The sequence below is a fragment of the Colobus angolensis genome, unplaced genomic scaffold (assembly GCF_000951035.1).
Source record: "Colobus angolensis palliatus isolate OR3802 unplaced genomic scaffold, Cang.pa_1.0 Scaffold29, whole genome shotgun sequence".
Taxonomy (NCBI): Eukaryota; Metazoa; Chordata; class Mammalia; order Primates; family Cercopithecidae; genus Colobus; species Colobus angolensis.
Genome location: NW_012116154.1, coordinates 5,809,076 through 5,832,196, shown reverse-complemented (window position 1 = coordinate 5,832,196; position 23,121 = coordinate 5,809,076). Strand labels below are relative to the sequence as shown.

The 23,121-nt window shown below is 42.5% G+C and overlaps 2 protein-coding genes across 4 annotated transcripts in view; one reads left to right on the top strand and one right to left on the bottom strand.

Annotated features, from left to right (window-relative positions):
- The window catches only part of LOC105516794 (chromosome unknown open reading frame, human C4orf19), a 131,779-nt gene extending 115,821 nt beyond the window's left edge, over window positions 1–15,958 (top strand). For 2 of the 3 annotated variants that reach the window (XM_011949133.1, XM_011949132.1), the window contains 2 exons: window positions 11,263–11,316; window positions 12,520–15,958. In XM_011949133.1, coding sequence (XP_011804523.1) covers window positions 11,285–11,316; window positions 12,520–13,435 — 948 coding nt within the window. In that variant the 5' untranslated portion in view covers window positions 11,263–11,284 and the 3' untranslated portion in view covers window positions 13,436–15,958. Of the gene's footprint in view, window positions 1–6,957; window positions 7,112–11,262; window positions 11,317–12,519 lie in introns of those variants that run through there. The other variant, XM_011949134.1, reaches the window with a different exon arrangement.
- Window positions 13,235–23,121, bottom strand: part of RELL1 (RELT-like 1) — a 91,493-nt gene continuing 81,606 nt past the window's right edge. The window contains exon 7 of the mRNA XM_011949135.1: window positions 13,235–13,652. The gene's annotated coding sequence lies outside the window, so the exon portion shown is untranslated. The remainder of the gene's footprint in view (window positions 13,653–23,121) is intronic.

Here is a 23,121-nt window from a genome sequence, read left to right as displayed (position 1 = left end):
GTATTTTTTTTAGGATTGTTGCATTGACACTCATCAGGGATATTGGCCTGTGGTTTTCTTTTTCTGATGTGTCTTTGTCTGGTTTTGGTATCAGGGTAATACTAGCTTCATAGAATGAGTTTGAAAATGTTCCCTCCTCCTCTATTTCTCAGAAGAGTTTGAGTAGGATTGGTATTAGTTCTTCTTTAAATATTTGGTAGAATTCAGCAGTGAAGCCATCAGGTCCCAAGTTTTTCTTTGCTGGGAGACTTTTTTACAACTTTGATCTTGTTATTGGTCAGTTCAAGTTTTGGGTTTCTTCATCTTCAATCTTGGTAGGTGGTATGTGTCTAGGTATTTATCCCTGTCTTCTAGATTTTCCAACTTATTGGCATATAATTTTTCATAGTAGCCACTAATGATTCATTGAATTTCTGCAATATCAGTCGTAATGTCTTCCTTTTCATCTAATTTTATTTATTTGGATCTTCTCTCTTTTTTCTTAGTCTGGCTAAAGGTTTGCCAATTTTGTTATCTTTTCAAAAAAACCAATCTCTTGTTGATCTTTTGTATTTTTTTTTTCATTTCAACTTCATTTCTGCTCTGACCTTTATTATTTCTTTTCTTCTACTAATTCTGGGTTTTGTTTACTGTTGCTTCTCTAATTCTTTAAAATGCATTTTAGGTTATTTATTCCAAGTTTTTCTTTGTTTATGTAGGCATGTATGTAAACTTCCCTCTAAGAACTGCTTTTCCTGGATCCCATAGGTTTTGGTCTCTTGTGTTTCCATGATCATTTGTTTCAAGAATTTTTTCAGTTTCCTTCTGAATCTCTTAATTGACCCAGTGTTTATTTAAGAGCTTATTGTTGAATTTCCATGTGTTCATATAGTTTCTAAAATTCCTCTTGGTATTGATTTATAGTTTTACTCCATTGTGGTCAGAGAAGATACTTGATATCATTTCAATGTTTTGAATGTTTTAAGACTTGTTTTGTGACCTAACATATGGTCTGTCCTTGAGAATGGTCCATGTGCTGAGGAAAAGAATGTACATTCCACAGCAGTTGGATGAAATGTTCTGTAAATATCTATTAGTTCCGTTTGATCTACAGTACAGATAAGTGCAATGTTTCTTTGTTGATATTCTGTGTGGAAGATCTGTCCAATGCTGAAAGTGGGGTGTTGAAGTCTCCAGCTATTGTTGTATTGGGGTCTGTCCCTCTCTTTAGCTCCAATAATATTTGCTTTATATATCTGAATGCTCCAGTGTTGGGTGCATATATATTTACAGTTGTTATATCCTCTTGCTGAATTGAACCCTTCATCATTATGTAATGACCTTCTTTGTCTCATCTTAAAGTTTTTGTCATGCAATCTATTTTGTCTGATATAAGCATAGTTATTCCTGCTCTTTTTTGGTTTCCATTGGCAGGAGCATCTTTTTCTATCTCTTTATTTTCAGTCTATATGTGTCTTTATAGGTGAAGTGTGTTTCTAATAGGCAACAGATCATTAGGTCTTTTTAAAAATCCATTCAGCCACTCTATGTCTTTTGAGTAGACAGCTTAGTCCATTTACATTTGATCTTATGATTAATAAGTAAGGACTTACTCCTGCCATTTTATTTGTTTTCTGATTGTTTCGTGGTCTTCCTTTCCTTCATTTCTTCTTTTCTGTCTTCCTTTTAGTGTGGGTGATATTCTCTGATAATATAATTTAATTTCTTGATTTTAATATTTTTGTGTATTCATTGTATGTTTTTTAATTTGAGGTTGCCATGAGGCCTGCAAATACTATCTTAAAACCCATTATTCTGGCCAGGTGCAGTGACTCATGCCTATAATCCCAGCTCTTTGGGAGGCAGAGGGAGGTAGATCACCTGCGGTCCGGAGTTTGAGATCAGCCTGACCAACATGGTGAAACCCCATCTCTACTAAATACAAAAAAAATTAGCCAGGCATGGTGGTGCACACCTGTAATGCCAGCTACTTGGGAGGCTGAGGCAGGAGAATTGCTTGAACCTGGGAGGCAGAAGTTGCAGTGAGCCAAGATTGCACCACTATACTCCAGCCTGGGCAACAGAGCAAAACTCTGTCTCAAAAAATGAATAAATAATCATTATTTTAAGTTGATAACAACTTAGCACTGCTTGCATAAACAAACCAACAAGAAAAAAACAAACAAAAAAAACAAAGACTCTAACTTCATCCCCTCACTTTTTAACTTTTTGTTGTATCTATTTGCATATTATCATACAGTCTATGTCTTGAAAATTTTTTGTTATTATTTATGATTGGTTCGTTTTTTAGTCTTTCTATTCAAGAGAAGTTTATACACCACAGTTACAATGTTATAATATTCTGTGTTTATCTGTTATGATTACCAGCAAGTTTTGTACCTCCACATGATTTTTCATTGCTCATTAACATCCTTCTCTTTCTGATTGAAGTACTCCCGTTAGCAATTTTGTAAGATAGAACTGGTGTTGATGAAATCTCTGAGCTTTTGTTTGTCTAGGAAATTTACTTCTTCATGTTTGAAGAATATTTTTGCCACAAACACTATTCCACTGTAAAAGTTGTTTTCCTTCAGCACTTTAAATATGTTATGCCACTGACATGTCATGTCTCTCCTGGACTGTAAGATTTCCACTGAAAAGTCTGCTGTCTGGTGTATTGGAGCTTCATTGTATGTATTTGTTTCTTTCCTCTGCTGCTTTCAGGATCCTTTCTTTATCCTTGACCTTTGGGAGTTCGATTACTAATTGCCTTGAGTAGTCTTCTTTGGGTTAAATCTGCTTGGTGTTTTATAGCCTTCTTGTACTTTGATATTGATATATTTCTCTAGGTTTGGGAAGTTCTCTCTTATTATCTCTTTGAATAAGCTTTCTACCCCTATTTCTTTTTCTACTTCTCCTTATGGCCAATAACTCTTAGATTTGCCCTTTTGAGGCTATTTTCTAGATCTTGTAGGCGTGCATCATTGTTTTTTCTTCTTTTTTTCTTCTGTGTCCTCTGAATATATTTTTAAATAGCATGTCTTCAAGTTCACTAATTCTTTATTCTGCTTGATTAATTCTACTGTTAAGAGACTGTGATGCATTCTTCAGTACGTCACTTGTATTTTTCAACTCCAGAATTTCTGCTTGATTCTTTTTGTTTCAATCTCTTTGTTAAATTTATCTGATAGAATTTTGAATTCCTTCTCTGTGGTATCTTGAATTTCTTTGAGTTTCCTCAACACAGCTATTTTGAGTTCTCTGTCAGAAAAGTTATATATCTCTGTTTCTCCAGGATTGGTCCCTGGAGATTTATTTAGTTCTTTTGGTGAGGTAATTCTTTTATTTTATTTTATTTTTTTTTTATGGTCTTCATGTTTGTGGATGCTCATTGGTATCTGGGCATTGAACAAGTAGGTATTCCTCACAGTCTTTCAGTTTAGGCTTATTTGTACCTGTTCTTGGAAAGGCTTTTCAGCCATATCTAGTTTCATATATCTATGTGATCTAAGCCATATCTACATTAGAGGCACCCCAAGCCCAGTAATGCTATGGTTCTTGCCAACTCAGAGGTATCACCTTGGTGGTATTGGATAAGGTCTGGAAGAATTCTCTGGATTACCAGGCAGAGACTCTTGTTCCCCAAACAAAAGTTTCTCTCTCTGTGCTGAGCCACCTGAAGCTGGGGGTGGGGTGACACAAGCACCCTTGTGGCCGTGATCACTAGGACTGTGCTGAGTCAGACCTGAAGCCAGCACAGCACTGAATCTTACCCAAGTTCCGCTGTAACCACTATCTAGCTAGCTCCTATGTTTGTTCAAGGCCCTAAGGCTCTACAATCAACAGGGGGCAAAGCCAGCCAGGCTTGTGTCTTTCCATTCAGGGCAACAAAATACCCCAGGCCCTAGGCGGGAGATAGGGACTGAAGTCAGAATCCTTAGAGATCTACCTGGTTCTCTATTCTACTGGGGCTGAGCTGTCACTCAAACCATAAGACAAGGCCATTTCCATTCTTCCCTCCCCTTTTCCCAGGAAAAGGATTCTCTCCCTATCACCATTACTGCCACAGACCCACAGGGAGTATTGCCAGGCTACTGCCAATGTTCACTTAAGGCCCAAGAGCTCCTCAGACAGTTTGTGGTAAGTGTTGCCAGGCCTAGGACACATCCTTCAGGGCCTGGCAACACTAGGACACATCCTTCAGTCCAGAAATGCCATCCAAGAGCCAAGGCCTTGAATTAGGGACTCCAAGAGCTCGCCTGGTACTCTACCCCACTGTGGCTGAGCTGTTACCTAAGGTGCAAGACAAAGTCCACTTGACTCTTCCCTCTGCTTTTCTCAAGTAGAAGTAGTCTCTCCCTATAGCCACCACAGCTAGGAATGTGCTGGGTCTCACCTAAAGCCAGCATGTCTCAGAGTCTCACCCAAGGCCCACAGCATACTACCTGGGTATTCCTGCTGGTTATTCAGGGCCCAAGGGCTCTCTACTTAGCAGGTGATGGGTCTTGCCAGGACTTGATCCTTCCTTTCAAGGAAGGTGCAGTCCCTTCCAGCCTAGGGTGTGTCTATTAATGTCATCTAGGAGCTAGAGCCTGGAATGGGGCCCTCATGACTCTGCCTGGTGCCCCATCCTAATGTGGCTGAGCTGGTATCCTATGGTGTAAGACAAAGTCCTCTTTACTCTTCCCTTTCTTTTCCTCAAGCACAAGGAAGGGGTCACTTTCATTGCTGTGAGCTGTGCTGCCTGGGTTTTTGGGACACGTGACACAGGTTCTCCCTTAGCCACTCTTGTGTCTCAGCAGATCAGGTGCCCCCAGGTCCCCTGGCTCTGGCCCCAGCGCAGCACTGATACCTTGCCTAGGAACCACAGTTCTTTGGCCTAGACTACCCTTCAAGTTTATTAGGATTTAGTCCAAGTTTATTAGGATTTAGTCCAAGTCCTTGGTTGAGGCTTGCCAAAACTCAAGTTCCAACAGCTGGAACGTATAATTTCCCTCTGGCTAGAGCTGGTTCAAATGCTCCTTCTGTGTGTGGGTAGACTGTAGGGTCGTGGCTTAGCTGATTTCAGCCTGGTTTTGCTTTCTGCTCTGATAGGGCAGCCCTGAGTTCAAATGCAAAGTCCCACAATCACTGCACTCTCCCTCCCCCAAACACACAGATTCTCTCTCCACGTCATGCAGCCACTGCCAAGGAATAGGTATCAGCAGTTCAAGATTGTCTTTTCTACCCTCTTTAGTGCCTCTTTCAGCAATATGAAGTTAAAACCAGGTACTGTGATTGCGTATCTGATTTTTGGTTTTTATAAAGGTGCTTGTTTTTGTAGATGATGGTTGTTAAATTTGGTGTTCCTGTGGGGCAGTGAAGCAAAGATCAGTGGAGGCTTCTATTTTGCCATCTTGTTCTGCCCTTCCCCAAGAGCATCCTCTTATATAACCCCAGGACAATGTTCAAAAGCAAGTAATTCACATCAATTTCATACCATTACTTAATCTACAGACATTATTCAGATTTTACCAATTATGTCAATAATGACCTTTTAGCAAGAAGGACATGCAGTACATCTGTTGTCATGTCTCTTAAATCTCCTCGAATTTGGAAGCATTCTTCTGTCTTTCTTTGCTTTTTCATAACATTACATTATTTTAAAAGTACAGGCCAGTTGCTTTGCAGAATATCCCTCATGTTTCAACTCAGAGTATGCTCTTTTGTCAGAAAATCTCAGAAGTGAGGCTAAGTTCTCAGTGCCTCCTATCAGAAGCCACATGCCATTGATTTGTCTCATTGTGGCACTATTACCTTTGACTACTTGGTTGAGGCCCTGTATGCCGGGTTTCTCCAGTGTAAGAATACTATTTTATCCTTACTCATATGGGGAGGGCTACTTTGAGACTAAATGTCCTGTCCTCCTCAAAATTTCACGCACCAGTCCTACCATCCATTGATACTTCTTACTGACATCAGTTATTATGATGATGGCTATCAAATGGTGATTTTTCTAGTTCCAGTATTTCTCGTATGTTTGTTAGCTGGTTTCCTACTTGTAAGGTAGAGTGTTCCCTTTCCCTTTATGTATCTTAGTGTGGACTCATAAGTCCTTGTTTTATTCAATGGGCTATAATGCTGTATATTAGTAATTATTTTAATACTCCAGTTGTTCCACTTTGGCCAGTAAAACCTCTACAAGTGGATTCCTGTGTCCTTTTAGAATGTCCCTGTCATTCTTCAAAGCTATCACTATTTAAAGGGAGCTCTTTCCAGATGGGTTGAGTCTTTTTCTATATGCTCTTGACTTCCTGATGAATACTCAGTTAATTTCTCTGCCTGGTTAGAAAACTCCTTGGCTTCTCTGGACTTCCCCCTTCCCCGACCTCCATTGCTACCCTCCCAGCAAGGAGGCTTCACCAATGACTGACATGGCATTAGCATGACCTTCTTTAAACACTGAACAGAGTCAGCCCCCAACACAAGGCTGCAGGAGCAGCAGCAGCAGCAGCAATGGGTGGACACAGCCATCCTAACGGTGTTTGTTTTTCCCCTATGTAAACCCAGCAGCAGTTGTGAAGGATTTGCCCTTCGTTGCCTGTTGCTTTTTTGTACGCCAAAGAGAAAGCAAATCTTGATTTTGCTCTGTAATAAAGGGTACCCAACAACTGAATTCTTACCTTTAAGCTAGCTGTTGCCAAAAGGGAGGCAAGGAAGAAAGTTAATAGACTGCTCATTTTGAACCCAGTCTTACATCAAAAGAGCATATTTTTTTCATTGCTGCGTATCGCATGCTAGACCCGGAGTATTTCCTTGTTGCCCCTGGACTTAGGAGAAGTCCTTGCTAAATGCAAGATGTAGAAGTGGGAGTGACATATGAAAAAAGAAATGAATTAAACTTTATATGACACATCATATAAGGAAGAACAATTGTGGACACAGGCATGCAGGGGTTGGGCGTGAGTACATTAGTCCCCACCCTTTTCGTCAGCAGTCACACAACCTTGGACATTAGAGCTTATCCGTCTGATCTAGAGAAGGAATGTTGCTGGGGAAGGAAAACTCAGGGCGAGGTGAGAGGACAGAACCTCTAACCAGGAAGAGGCTGCCCCTGCCAAGCTCCGGAGAGGCGCAGAAGCATGACCCTCAGGTATGGGACCAGGTCTATAGAAACCCATGTGGTGTGCCCTAATGGGAGGCAAGCGGGGGAGGAACCAAACTGGAAACCTGATTCTGAAAGAGGAAAACCACCACAACATCCTTTGTAATGGCACAGCTTGGAAGAACAGTATAGATCCTGTGGTTTTCCTGGGGAAGGAGGGGAGCCTAAAAGCCACAGATGATGTCTATTTCCTTCAGAAGCAGGGAAGGGGCAGTTTTCGAGTGCGGCTGTTAAATCTCTGCAGTCACTTCATTCGGTGCAGCCTGCTCCTGTGGTCTTGGCTATAGCGGCAGAAGGCGGGGATGGAGGGTGCCCCAGGTCAGTCTTGATCAGCCTCTGAGGAGCTGGGAGTGCAAGGTGTCACTCTGGATGTGTCTGCCTGTTTTTCCTCACCTTCTTGCCTTCCTTCGTCTTTCCTCCCTCTTTTCTTTCCTCCTTTCTTTTGCCTTCCCCTGTACACCTTTTGGATTCACCATCGTAAAGTTGACCTGAGATTTTTCAATGAGTAATGTTTTATGATTGCTTCAGTTACATTATTACAATCCAGTCTGCCTTGCTTGTTTTTCAAACACTTCTAAGCTCTTTTCTCCTTTTCTTTGACCTTTTTTTGTTTTGTTTTTACTACCTATCCTCCTGACCAGTTGTCATTGTTTGTTGGTTTGTTTACTTTTAAGGAGTCCAAGATAAACAAAGTATTGCAGGCATGAAAAGGGTCAAGATTTCAGAGTGAATTGTGGAGGGGGAGGGTCAGGAGGGGAGAGGAGAGGAGTGGAGGGAGGGGAGGGGAGAGGAGAGGAGTGGAGGGAGGGGAGGGGAGAGGAGAGGTGTGGAGGGAGGGGAGGGGAGAGGAGAGGTGTGGAGGGAGGGGAGGGGAGAGGAGAGGTGTGGAGGGAGAAGAGGAGGTGCATGTGCTGCTTCTCGCCTGTCCTATTTATCCAGTTCATCTATGAATTATCAGCAGAAAAGGAAGGTAAAGGAGGAATAGAGGCTGGGGACAAAATCCTGGGCTTTGAAATGAGGTAATTTAAGAGTATTCTGAAAGGTACAATGTTACACATGTGTACACAGTTCCATAGAGAGAGTGATTTTTCTCTCTATGGGACTGTTGTTGTACTTGGGGTTTTCGTTCAACTGCTGTCACAGCTGATAGAAATATACCATTTAGCCCTTATTCCAGAAACAAGTCCTACTTGACATTGTTAATACTCTTGTTTGTATGCATAGGTTCTGGCAACTAGATTATATCTTTCTTGGATACTAGACCTCCATCTTTTTCTTTTGGCGGGGGTGGGGAGTGTTTTAATATGCTGTATCCAAACAGGGGTGGGTAAGACACCCCTGGTCTGTGTTTATTATGAATGTTTGCTCATGTGATCCCCAACAACACCATATAGTAGAAATATTATTATCCCCATTTACAGATCAAGTGACTGAGGCCCAAAGTCCCATAGTAGCAGGGTTTTCTGTCTCCTGAGCCCACCCTTGTAACACCTGGGTGACGTGGCTGGCACAAACTGGAAATGTCTTGATTGGTTGCAGACACACAACAGGTTCACTGATAGTGCTCTCATTTTTAATCTATAGCCATTAAATCATTCATTCATTCCACATTTATTGACTGCCTGCTGTGTGCCAGGTGCTATCCTAAGTGCTGAGGATTAGGCTTGAAGAAGGGTGGAAAAGGTGGGTCATAAGCAAATCTATGACAGAATGTCCAGTGGTGATACATGCTAGGAAGAAAACTGAAGCACAGTAAGGAAAGAAAGGGTGGCAAGAGATGCAGGGCTGGCCCGAGGGACTCTTCTGCATTCCATGAGTCCTCCCAGGAAGAGTTGTAAGGACAAGGGGGGTTTGGTCCTCAAGCATGAAGTGATTTGGGGATGTTACTGGTTTTCTGTGCTGCTGCAGCAAATTACTACAAACTGAGGGGTTTAAAACAATGGAAGCAGCCGGGTGCAATGGCTCACACCTGTAATCCCAACACTTTAGGAGGCCGAGGTCAGTGGATCACCTGAGGTCAGGAGTTCAAGACCAGCCTGGCCAACATGGTGAAAGCCCATCTCTACTAAAAATACAAAAATTAGCTGGGCATGGTGGCAGGCACCTGTAATCCCAGCTACTTGGGAGGCTGAGGCAGGAGAATCACTTGAACCCAGGAGGCAGAGGTTGCAGCGAGCCGAGATCGTGCCATTGCACTCCAGCCTGGGTGACAGAGTGAGACTCTGTCTCAAAAAAACAAACAAAACAAAACAAAACAAAAACAATGGAAGCATATTCTCTCCCGGTTCTAGAGACCAGAAGTCTGAAATTGGTATCAGTGGGCTTGATCCAGGGCTGGGTATCAGGGATCAAGGTGTCACCAGGACCACACTCTTTCCAGAGGCTCCAGAGGTAAATCTGTTCCTTGCCTCTTCCAACTTGGGGGGCTGCCAGTGCTCCTTGATTTGTGACCTCCTCGCTCCGATCTCTGCCTTTTTGGTCACATTGCCTCTTCCTCTTCCTCTTCTGTCTATAATCAAATGTCCCTCCACCTCCCTCTCATAAGCGTTTATTTAATTGTATTTAGAGTCCACCCAGATAAACTAGGCAGATTGTACCATCTCAAAATCCTACACTTCATCACATCTGCAAATACCTTTAATTTGGGGACTCAGGTGACATATGAGGTATTATTTACAGGTTTCAGGAATTAGGATGTGGATATTTGGAGGCCATTTTTCAGCCTACCATAGGGAGTTATTTGTGGATTTTATTTGTTTAATGTAAATCTAGTCCCTTTTAACTGACCAAGCCATCTATACTTCTTAAAAAGCACCAATCATGTTCACTGTGGGCAAAAGCTTATGGAGCAGCATCCCTGGAAATTCATCCATGATTGAAAGAAGGAAGGAGGGACGACAGGGGAGACAGAGACACAGCCAGCAATGAATGATCTCTCTTTCTGGTGCCTGTGTTTCATGGAGACAGGGACTGGGGATGCAGATTCTGTTTTGGCTTGTCTTTTTAAAGGCTGTAGGCCCGGCACAGTGGCTCATGCCTGTAATCCCAAACCTTTGGGAGGCCAAGACAGCCAGATCACTTGAGATCAGGAATTTGAGACCAGCATGGCCAACGTGGCAAAACCCTGTCTCTCCTAAAAATACAAAGATTAGCCAGGCATGGTGGCACCCACCTGTAAACCCAGCTACTTGGGAGGCTGAGGCAGGAGAATCACCTGAATGAACCTGGGAGGCGGAGGTTCACTGCACTCCAGCTTAGGCAACAGAGTGAGACTGTGTCTCAAAAAAATAATAACAATAAAGGCTGTAGATATTAGAAATGAAAAGTAACTTAGAGATGCTTCCATACCACTTTTAGGATATTCTGAGGAAGGAAGAGGCCAACATGGTCAGTGTTATATGAAGAGAAGATTTTGTTCCAAAGGAAATGATCGGGAAAAGCCCAGCTTGGGGAGGGGCCAGGGAAGAGTGGGCAGGTGGGAAATGAGTCCACCTTCTGCCAGGAAGCCTAAGGGGGCATGTCTTTGAGCTAAAAAGAACAGGTCCACAAATCATAGTTGAGATGCTGAGACTGACCCAGCGGCGGGAAAAGCAACACGGGATAAATTTAGTGTGGTTGAAGCTTGTGCAATGACTCAGGCTGTCACGCTCCTCAGTGTCTGAATCATGGGACACAATCGATCCGCCAGCTTATTCCAGCATCCTTTAACCCTTGAGGAACAAATGCCCTGGCAAGGAGCCCGCTCAGAATCTCCTCCCCCTCCTGCTGCTGCTGCACAGTGGGCTGTGCCCTGGTGAGGTTCCTGTGTCCTCTGTAGAAGGTAACAGATTAGGAAACAGCAGAAGTCCCTTCTCTGTCTAGCATCCTTCCATCTTCTTCTCCAGACATAACCCCAGGGTTGGGAGAAAGGTCTGACACAGAGGCAAGTGTCAGTGAACATCTGAGAACTCTGAAGCAGTGATGGAAATGGGGTGTTCCTGGTAACCAGCGCCCTCTCTGACCCATGTGGTAGTTACCCTTTTGCCAAAATGTGTGACTATTAATACATTTTGAGTCTCTAGGGGAAAAAAAGAAGCAAACTTAATTCCTACTAATAGATCACTCACTGTTTTCTCTACCTTTTACGCTTTCTTTTCCAGGTGGTAACAGAAAACAATCCAGATGGGGTGCAGGTGCTGTAAAATAATACAAAGGTAAAGCTGGAGAAATACTACTTCTAAATGGAGGAATTTGTGATGAGCGTGGAGTCACTTTTAAAGACCATGCATGTATTCAGTGCATTTACCCAGCTTGGGGCATGATCAACATTGCCAACACGTTAAGAGTTTGGAACTGTTATCATATCATTTAAAAGAACACGTGCCCTAGATTTTTTTAACTTTTTTTGCTCACTTCTCAAAGCATGTCGGGAACACCATCATTTTCTGAGGCTGAATTTGGTCTGGGTTTCTGAGGATGCCTGAAATGGCATCGCTGAAAATAAATCACCCCAATCACATATGTGCTTTTAATTTTGTCCACACTGCATTTCATAAAACTATGAGAAATATGAACATAAACTTCTAACTAAGACAAAGGGAAGAAAAGTAACTGATGATCTTGCTTTCTTAACAAATATACTGTCTTTTTAATTGTAGCTCTATTCTAGACCCATACATAAATAAGCTTTATTCCACTGTAATCATAATGTGATGTTTGGCTTTATTCAAAAAATATGTATTATAAGTATCATTCCTGTGACTGCAGACTTCATATTTATCATTTTAATGACTGCATAATATTCCACTGAGAGGTTGTACTCCTTATGGCCCTATTAGTGGACACTTGTTTTATTTATTGTTTTTTATTTTAAAATTCTATGAACCACTTTGTATTTTACTTTACCCCCTACCCCTCCTTCCTCCTTTTGGCTCTCTTCTTAAGATGTATTTCCAGCAGAACCTTGTTTTTGTTTTTCAAGACTGTCCTGCTCTGTCATCCAGGTTGGAATGCAGGGGCGTGATCTCAGCTCACTGCAGCCTCCGCCTCCCAGGTTCAAGTGATTCTCCTACCTCAGCCTCCCGAGTAGCTGGGATTACAGGTGCCCACCACCACGCCCAGCTAACTTTTGTACTTTTAGTAAAGATGGGGTTTCACCATGTCATTCGGGCTGGTCTCGAACTCCTGACCTCAAGTGATCCACCCGCCTTGGCCACCCAAATTGCTGAGATTACAGGTGTGAGCCACCGAACATTTTTATACCAACTATATCTATTTGATTTAGACACCCTTATCTAGGTTGAAAAGAGTAATCACAGAAATTAAATTAGCAGGTTTCGTAGAAAGAAGCAGGGCCTGTGGTAAAAATCTTTAATGATGGAGCAGACCTGACTGGTTTTTCATTGTCCTCCCTGCAGCTATCTCTTTGATCCAGTTCAAGTGTCCTCTCCTGGCTATGTCAATGAAGTCAACAGCTGCAAGCTAGATGAAGACGACACTGATAAATTGAAAGGCAAATGGAACAGTGAAGTCCTGGTGCAGAAAAATGACTCTCAGAGGCAGGGCTCAAAAAAGACTGAGAGCAGCAGCAGGACAGCTAATCCACGGGAGCCCTGCTGGCCTCACCAAGGGCCGCTCCCGCAGGGGGATGCTGGAGGGGAACACCATGCCTGCGGCATCAATGGCATCGGCCCTGCTGCCGCTCCACAGCCCACTGGGAATCCCAGCCCTGCCCAGGATGACAGGGGCTCCTGGACCAGTACTGAAAATGCTGGAGTTCCCCCAACTCAACCCTTCCTGGAAGGAGGGGGCACCAGGAAACAGGACTGTGTGCTACTGGCCTCAGAAGGAACCCAAGTCATGAGAAATGGAGACTCCAGAGCTCCTTCTGAGGCAGAAAGTTTTGCCTTGGAAGTACAAGACAATGTCTTCCAGATACCAGCCCCAGATTACCTTCAGCATGGGGGCCCAGCTGGAGACAACATTGACCGTAATGAAAAGGACTGTGTTTTCAAGAACCATACTGAGGATGAGTCCCTTGAGGGAATTCAGCCCACAGTAGAGGAGCGTGGTTTGAATACACCCTTTTCTGGGAGGAGAAGCTGGGATTCATTGAATGAGGATGTGGAAACAGAAGTTCTAAGCATCTGCTTTAATGAGAAGGGTCCTGCTCATGCCATGCCTGTGGTTGACTCAGGAAACAGGCAGGAGGATGCCCATGGCTCCAGTGGAGACGGAGATGGGGAGATTGTGGATGAGGATGCAGCGGTGGCAGAGGCCCTTGCAGCTTTAGAAGCTGCTACTGCAGGAGAAGATTTGGATGAGGCTGATTAGGGGAGGGGATTTGCACAGGGAGGTAAGCTGGTGTCATGCTGAGCATGCAGATGCATTTGCTCCCTGGATGCAGAGCAGGTGATTCTCCCAGCATGCACCAGTGCAGCCTTACCAGTTGTTTACATCCAGCATCTGTTCTGATTGTCAGCATCTGTCCCATGCTGCTTGTCACATATCTGGAGTTTCACTCTGTGTCGATGAGCTGTTATTCAGGACACTAGGAGAAAAATCTGAGTAGGTCATTGTGCCCATATCCACAGAAAGTGCAGAAATTGAACAGCTTGCTTGACAACCCTCAAACATCTTTGAGCACTTGGTACAGATGTTTATGAGAAGACTCTAAGATCTCAACCCTTGATCCCAAAGGCGCACAATCACAGAGGATTCCTTTTGACTATCAACTGTTTACCTTGCTTTTGAGAGCCAAACATTGTACCCAACCTGGAAAAAGTAACTTCCCCAATTAAAGTGCCTCATGTGTCCCCAGAGCATGGCTTAACTTCAGGGACAATTCACCCAGGGAACTAAGAACTAACCAGTTGTTCAACAGCAGGTTAAGCTCAGCAGTTTTCACAGTAGAGCAGAAGTCCTCAGGAAACAAAAGGTTAGTCATTAGCTGAGATGTGATTTTAAAACACCTTGACCTTAACTTTTTTACATTATTACTTTTAAATCTCCTTTGGGACTGGGGAGGCTTGGCCAACACAGTCCTAAAACTGCTTGTGTCATATTTGGGTTTTAGGTTCATGACTTTCAGAACAGCAAAGCCATATGTGAATGTTTTTATGCCATTAAATGTCTGATTCTAATTAAAATATAACAACGTATGTGTCTTTCTGTCTTAACTCAAAGGTGGTTCTAATTTTCTCAGAATATCAGTGACCCTGGATGTTACTTTCAATGTAAAGAGCTAATCTAGATGGCCGGGCGCGGTGGCTCATGCCTGTAATCCCAGCACTTTGGGAGGCCGAGGCGGGTGGATCATGAGGTCAGGAGTTCGAGACCAGCCTGGCCAACATAGTGAAACCCCATCTCTACTAAAAATACAAAAAATTAGCCAGGCGTGGTGGTGGGTGCCTGTAATCCCAGCTACTTGGGAGGCTGAGGCAAGGAGAATTGCTTGAACCCAGGAGGTGGAGGTCGCAGTGAGCCAAGATTGTGCCACTGCACTCCAGCCTGGGCGGCAGTACGAGATCCCGTCTCAAAAAAAAAAAAAAAAAAAAGAGCTAAGCTAAGCACAGTGGCTCATGTCTGTAATCTCAGCACTTTGGAAGACTGACGTGAGAGGACTGCCAAGGCCAGGAATTCAAGACCAACCTGGGTAATTTAATGAGACCCCATCTCTATGGGGAAAAAAAAAAAAAAAAAAAAAAAAGAGCTAGACTACAAAATTATACTCAAGGAAGGGACCAAGTTGGTTTGCAGAACCATGACTTTGGCTTTCTCTCTCTCAAGTTAAACTTGATGCCATAACTAAGTGTCCTGATCTTACCACAAAGATGAACAAGCCCTCTCTGGATTTCAGCCTTCTAATTCACTGAAACAAGGTCAACCATTCTAACATAACTCACTGGAGAATTTAAAGGCATTAAGGATGCTCAAAACTATTTAGAAAAAAAAATCAACATGGAAGATGCTTTAGTTTGATGTTTTGTAACACAGAATTGAAATCTCACTGAACTTCGTTTGATTTCCAGCTTTGCCATGTGACTTTGGGCAAGTTATATATCCCTTCTCTTTACCCATCTGTGAAGTGAGAATAATAAGAGTATGTGCTTGTAAAGATTAAATGAAATGATGTCTTTAGCACAGTGCTTGGGACACTAGGCACTCAAAAATGATGTCTTACCAGTTGAAAACAATTCCTTTAACAAACATTTTTACATCCTCACGACTGAAAACTCTAATACTGGGAGGTGTATATAATGTCATTATTTGATTTTGATAATTATTTAGCATAAAACATGATTTCTGAGCCTTCCAGCACCTTTAAGGATGGCACCCTTACAAATGCTTAATGAAATATGTTACCCTGGGTTTGTTTGGTATTGTAATGACAAGCCATCGCAAGTGACCTCTATATACAGGGTCACTCAGAGTCCTTAAAAAGATAAACTCTTGGCATTGTTAATTGCATTAGAGGTATGTCTCCTTTTGTATTTAGTACACCAAATACTTAATATTTCAGAATGCTTATTCCTTCAGTGACTTCCTAAGTGTATCAGTTGGGATTATGTTCAGTTGTATGGAATGAATGTTTTATACAAATAGAGGTTTATTTACCTCCTATGTAAAAGAAGTCTGGAGTTAGTGATCCAGGGTGATACAGGGTATTACTGACCCGTGTATCAGTGACCCACGTATCAGTGGCCCATGTGTCAATGACTGGAGTATGAATGACCTATGTTTCTTCAGTCATTTTGGTTTCCTTCTCAACATCACTTTGTAGTCCAAAATGACTGCTGTGGCTTCAGTCATTACATTTACATTCCACGTTGGAAAAAGAATAGGTCAAAAACCCCACTCCCACTCTATTAAGGACCTCACAGAAGTATAATTCATCCCTTCCAATATACTCCCTTTGGTCAAAATCTGGTCACTTGGCCACATCTAGCTACAAAAGAGACTAGGAAAGTTGTCTTTCTAGTGGTGTGCATGGCTTTGCGAAATAAACTCAGAATGCAGTTACTGAGAAGGGGAAATGGGCAATGCGTTTCGAGGCAGTTTACAGTCTGTGCCACAGGAGGCCTCAAAACCCAAAAGCCTGGGATACAGCTGGTTTCAAAAGGTTAGAAGATTGTGTGTACATTCAGTGTGGCACCAACGGGGCCTCCACCTTTGGTCCAGGGGAAGGACGACTGGACAGCTACTGCTGCTCCAACTTCCCATTGATATCTCCAAACCTGACAAAAGAAGAAATTCAGACAAGGAACGGGTAGGGTAAGGTATCAGGGCAAACAAGTCTCTTTCTCTTACCCAGACACACACTTGCATTTACATATGTATATAATTTTACATCTTAGAACAGCTGCAGAGTTCACCATAACTGACAGCTCTCTAGTTTTAAAGATTCTCTTTTATGAATAACTGCGTCAAAAAGGTCAACAGATGGCCAATACTTTCAAGAGTTATTTAAAAGTAATTCTGGCCCCTTTCATCTTTACTCCAATATCCAGGCTCCCCCAAAGGAAATCAGAGGAAAGTAAAAAATCTTTCGGCTGAAAACTAATTCCAGCTTTAAGCCTTATCTACCAGGTTGTCTAACAGCGAGCTGTCTGAGCACGCTTATGTGTGTAGTGTCTTCTTGCTGCAGCTAGTGCCACCTCTTGTCAGAAAAGTGATGTTGAAAATAGCCAACCTTTTCAAACATTGTGGACAATTTGAAAGCACAATGTACTCTGATAGGAAGGCACTAACTGTGATTGGGGCGGACTTCACAGTTCTCCATGAACCTTAAGCCATTGCATTACATGCGTATTTACCATGTTAAATCCTGATTTTGAATTAAGATTATTTTATGTACATATTACACATAGGTTTCTTGAGCTAAGAAGTTAGATTTAACTTTTTACTGAGGGAAAATGAACTATCATATAAATATGAAATTAAATTTTTTCCCCTCATTGCCAAAGCTGATGTAGTGAATAGTTATAACTGGAAAAACCAGATACCCAAAAGAATGAAGAGAATTTTAGATCTCTTACATAGCACATGCGCAACTGTCTATGCTCAGTAAGTGCTGGCCATTCGTCATTTTCCTCCCTCCGCCCCACTCTGTCTCTCTGATTCTCTTCTCTTCCTGTCTCTCCCATCCGTACCTCCAAGCAGGAGGCCTCAGAAAGAATGAATGAGACACCAGACGCAAGTACAAGCACAAAGATCTCCTGACTTCCCGGGTTTGGTCATCTGTGTGCAACCATGCAGCAGACAGAGCACAGTCACTACTGCAGCACAGGATGTAGCCTCCTTTCCTGCACTTGGACTTGACTCTTCATCAAGGGCACTGCTTATCACACAACCAGTCTTTATGACGAAAATATAGAAATTGTTGCTTTCTGGGTTTGTTTCATTGTTTCTTTCTCTAGATTAAACCTCATGCATTTTAAAATCCTCTATTTTGGAGTTGGTGACAAACACAGACAAGCTGACATCTGTTTTTCATGGTAAATTCTTTCCCTGTTAACTAATAGAACAATAAGTTGTTCATTTATGTATTTACTAAATTTGTAAGTTTCTCGTATGTATCAGGTTATAGAAAACACACCTAAGTGGTCTGCTAACTTCTGAAGCACTCCCAGCCACTTTAAAAAACATTTTATGCAAGTCAATATGTTGATCGTAGATGATGCTTACCTGCACATTTAGTCACTTAGAGTCAACTATTAGCAATTTTTTCCAACGGAAATAACTGTACTAAAGAAATGCCTTTGGCCTGAGATCTAAATTAGTATACGGCACAAGGGGGGAACTTAATACATATTTGTTGATTGAAAGAATAAAATCTTTTCCCGGTCTGGTTGGGGAGACATCACGCAGCTGGCCAGGACTGTGCTGGATTGTGACATGGTGTAATACAGGTATACATGGTGTATGTAATAAAGGATGTGGGAGCACAAATCCATAGGAATTTGAGAGGTTAGGAATTGTATTATTATTCAGGCCCTTCACTCTCAGCCTACCCTGCTCTATTTGAATAATGAGGCTTGTGGTGGTCTGTGGAAAAGTGGACAGAGTAGAATTTGGGCAGCTGCTGAAGGTTTGGTCTCTAGAATGAGTCCACGTTACCCTAAGGACAGTAATCCCAAATTGAGACAAAAACTTTAAGAAAACCAATGTTTGGGGCCAAGCAATGGGGAGCTTGGCCGACTTCATTTTTTAGTCATTTTGAACTCAATATTTAAAATCCTGGAGGAGAAGGAAAAAAAGGGTGTATATTTGTGTAATGACACCCAGATCTCACTGTTCTCTTGGCTCCTGGTGATGGGGGGAAAAAAGGTGCACCCAGGGTTGACTCTTCAGTAACACCGGCAGCCAAGCGTCATGACCTCCAGGTCTTCAGAGGCCCTGCCCATGTGGCACGTGCCTGGTACTTCCCACACATGTGCCTCTGTAATCCTAATAAACCTGGGGTGAAATCTGGCTGTGCCTCTTGCTCGCTGTGTGACCTTTTGACTTTAAGTTTCTTAAAGTTTCTGAGCCTCACTTTTCTTATCTGTGAAATGGGGATCATTCCTATTTCTAAGAACTGAAAGCACACATTCTCAAACTTCAGTGTGCCCCTGAGGCATGTGGTGTGCTTGTTTAAAAGGCAGATTTCTGGACCTACCTCTAGCGATTCAGACTTAGTAGGTATTGAGTGGGGCCCTGGCATCTGCTTTGTTTATGTAAGTAATTCTCCACACTTAGAGAAACACTTAAGACTCTAGCAGGGATTGCCACACCTTTTTTTATCTTGCACTAGTTATCAATAAAAAGTACTGCACACACCCTTAATATAAGCACTTTTACAACCATACTATCTTCTAATATGTTATATGCTTTATAGTATTTAGCAGTACTAAGATGAAGTAACAACATATCAGAGCATTAATTGTTTTTTTCACACCCCTGAGGTATGTGAAACCTACTTTGGAAACCACTGGTTTAGAAGATCAGATGAACTAGTGCATATAAAAACTCTCTGTAAATAGACAAAACTGGGCATATATATGTATATGTGTGTGTGTATATATGTGTGTGTGTATATATATATATATATATCTATATACCTATCTATCTATCTATATATATATTTTGATACAGAGTTTTGCTCTTGTTGCCCAGGCTGGAGTGCAATGGCACGATCTAGTCTCACCACAACCTCTGCCTCCTGCCTCCAAGCAATTCTCCTGCCTCACCCTCCCGAATAGCTGGGATTACAGGCATGTGCCACCACGCCCAGGCATGTGCCACCACGCTAATTCTGTATTTTTACTAGAGACAGGGTTTCTCCATGTTGGTCAGGCTGGTCTCGAACTCCCTACCTCAGCTCATCCGCCCACCTCGGCCTCCTAAAGTGCTGGGATTACAGGCTTGAGCCACCACACCCAGCCCGGGCCAATATTTTTGAAAGCACGTAGAGCATCCACATGAGTGTGAAGCACACACTTACAATACAAGCCCACCTGCAAATGCACTCAACACCACTGACCTGCAACTCTTCCTCCTCACCTGTGCTGCGCTCTGAGCCTTGTTCCTAGGAGACTTCTGTATTTACTGCCTTTAAGCATTTTGGAATAGTTAATATAGAACTAAGGTAGAATATGACCTAGAGACCAAAAGGTAGGCAAAGAATTTTACTTATCTCCCTAATCAAAACTACACATTCCAAACTAAAATGAGTGAGGCCATTGAGGAACAGGCTAATTAGAATACTTGTTTAGTCAGAATCTGGCTACTTTGAAAGCACAACAATGCAATTTTTCTTGACATAAATGACCAACTTAAAAAAAAAATCCCAGAAAAATAATTCCATTTCTAAGTCCAACTAATTCTTTTCCATTCTCCAAAATATTCCTAAAGCTATGAAGAATGGTAAACCTCAGAATTTACAAAAATCAGGAAGAGTTCACAGGCCACAGAAGGTCCATAACCTCTACTCATCGGCCAATGTGCTGCTCTTTCTGTCTTAGATGTTGATGCTTAGAAAGGAAAAAAAAGCTTTACCAATTTCTGAATACACAAGATCTAGGGTCTAAGGTTTTCATGGCATCAGCCGTAAGCCGAGTGACAAACCATCAAGGACTGTTGTGGTTTTTAAATTAAAATTTATAGGGGCTGGGTACGGTGGGTCACGCCTGTAATCCCAGCACTTTGGGAGGCCGAGGCAGGCGGATCACTTGAAGTCAGGAGTTCAAGACCAGCCAGGCCAACATGGTGAAACCCTGTCTCTACTAAAAATACAAAAGTTAGCCAGGGCTGGTAGAGCTCGCCTGTAATCCCAGCTACTTGGGAGGCTGAGGCAGGAGAATTGCTTGAACCCAGGAGTCAGAGGTTGCCGTGAGCCAAGATCATGCCAGTGCACTCCAGCCTATATATATATATAATATATAATACAGATTATTTTATATATATATATATATATATAACTCCTCCTACAGCTACTTTTCTGCAAATAACTCATGAGTTCTTTTTGTCGGTTTGGTTGGTTGACTGCAAATGACGGAAACCCAAACTAGATAACAAAAGAATATCCTTGAATGTTCTGTTCTAGGAAATAAAGTGAAACTCTGTCTCAAAAAAAAACAAAAAAGTTTATGGGAAAAAAATGTATAGAGAAAAAAATCTGCAAAGACACTACTTCAGAATAATTTGCCAAATATTAACATAGAAATTGTATTCAGTAATTAATTTCTGGGAGCCATCAAGTTATGGGTTTCGGTATTTTGTTGTTGTTTTTAGTATTTTTATAGGTATGACTATAGCTTAACATTTTCAATACTGCTATGTGTTAAACACCAAGCGCAGCCAGCCTCGTTCTAAGTCCTGCACAGGAATCACCTCACTGAAGTCTACTGTGACGCCATGAGCTGTAGGTATGACTGTCCCCATTTCACACATGGTAAAATGGAGGCTCAAACAGCTAAATAACTCATCCAGAATCACACAACCAGACAGTGGCAGAATCTCAACTGAACCCAGATTGAACAACAAACCGGTGCCTTTATTTATTTCTTTCTTTATTTTTGAGATGGAGTCTCGCTCTGTCACCCAGGCTGGAGTGCACTGGTGTGATCTCAGCTCACTATAACCTCTGCCTCCCAGCTTCAAGCGATTCTCATGTCTCAGCCTCCCGAGTAGCTGGGATTACAAGCGGTGCCACCATGCCCAGCTAATTTTTTTGTATTTTGGTTTCCCCATGTTGCCCAGGCTGGTCTCGAACTCCTGAGCTCAGGCAATCCACCCGCCTCGGCCTCCCAAGGTGCTAGGATTACAGGCGTGAGCCACTGCGCCTGGCCCAAACCAGTACTTTTAAAGATGACGTAATACGCCTCTCTGTGGCAACATCTGTGTTGCCCTTAGACAAAGACAAGGGCTGAAGCAAAATGTGAGACAACCCAATTTTGTATATGTAAAATTATAATAAAATATGTAAAATTTTGTATATGTAAAATTATAATAAAATATGTAAAATTTTGTATATGTAAAATTATATGCCAATTGGGAATAAAGGGGGGTTTTGTTCTGGTTCTAAGGAAGGTTGTAATAAAGAATAGAAAAGTTAGTCAAGGCCTTGTAACCATAATAGGTCTGTGGCCCAATGCGCAGCAAGTCAATAGCTGAGACGCAGGGCTGCAGCAGAGCCAGAGGTTTAATGGGAGGGCCACTGAGCGAGGAGATGGAAGTCAAATCTGACTCCCTGAGGAGTTTGGGGCTAGGCATTTTAAAGGGTTTGGAGTAAGCCTAAGTGTGGTGATAGTTGATTGGTGGAAGAGTGCAGGGTGAAGTCACAGGACAGGATGATGAAGAGACTGTATTCTCATACTGATCCCATTTGTCTGGGTGGTCTTCAAATCGGTTGGCTGTCAGCTATTTCACTGGAATTTGGGGGAAAACACCTTTAGCAATTCTAACAGAAGCTTTATGATTCTAATGTCAGAAATCCTATCTATAGCAACAATGGGGATGCAGACGGTCAGGATCTAGTGCTGCTACAGGACTTTTGGTGACAAGGAAGTGGGCCAAAGTACAGCCTGATTGATGCTTAATCCAGAATTCTCGTTAACCCTGTGAGGACAGCTTCAACTTTGTCTGTAAAATCTCTGAGACTGTCTACTGTCAATGGTATTTTTACGGCAATCCTAGGACCATGAATTTCCTTTCCCTACAAAGGATGAGGCAGATCCAGGGGCCACATGTCTATGTCCCCACCCATGAATCACTCCTACGTAGCTTAAGATTCCTTTCCTCAGTTTCATCATCTGTATAGTGGAGCTGGTGGCTATGCCTCTCTCTGGGCCATAATGAGATTTAAATGAGATAAAAAGTGTTTAGCACGCACCCAGACAAACAGTAAGTATTAGATGTAATTTTGTCCGAGTACAGTGGCTCACGTCTGTAAACCCAGCACTCTGGGAGGCCAAGGCGGGCGCATCACTTGTTGTCAGGAATTCAAGACCAGCCTGGCCAACATAGCAAAACCCCATCTCTACTAAAAATATAAAAATTAGCCAGGCCTGGTGGCAGGCACTTGTAATACCAGCTACTCTGGAGGCTGAGGCAGGAGAATTGCTTGAATCCAGGGGGTGGAGGTTGCAGTGAGCTGAGTTCGCACCACTGCACTCCAGCCTGGGTGACAGAACGAGACTCCATCTCAAAAAAGAAAAAAAGTTACATGTCATTTTATTATCCAGCGAAGGTCGTTGGCCCACTTTTATGAGTAACACTCAATGCTTTTTTAAATAACTAGATCTTTGTTGCTACCCACCAAAGCTGTATGAATCACTTCTAATAATACTAATTTCTAAACTGGGTAAGTTCTGTTCTACCTACATCATTAATAATCATCTAGGCCGGGAGCGGTGGCTCAGACCTGTAATCCCAGCACTTTGAGAGGCCGAGACGGGCAGATCACGAGGTCAGGAGATCGAGACCATCCTGGCTAACATGGTGAAACCCCGTCTCTACTAAAAAAAATACAAAAAACT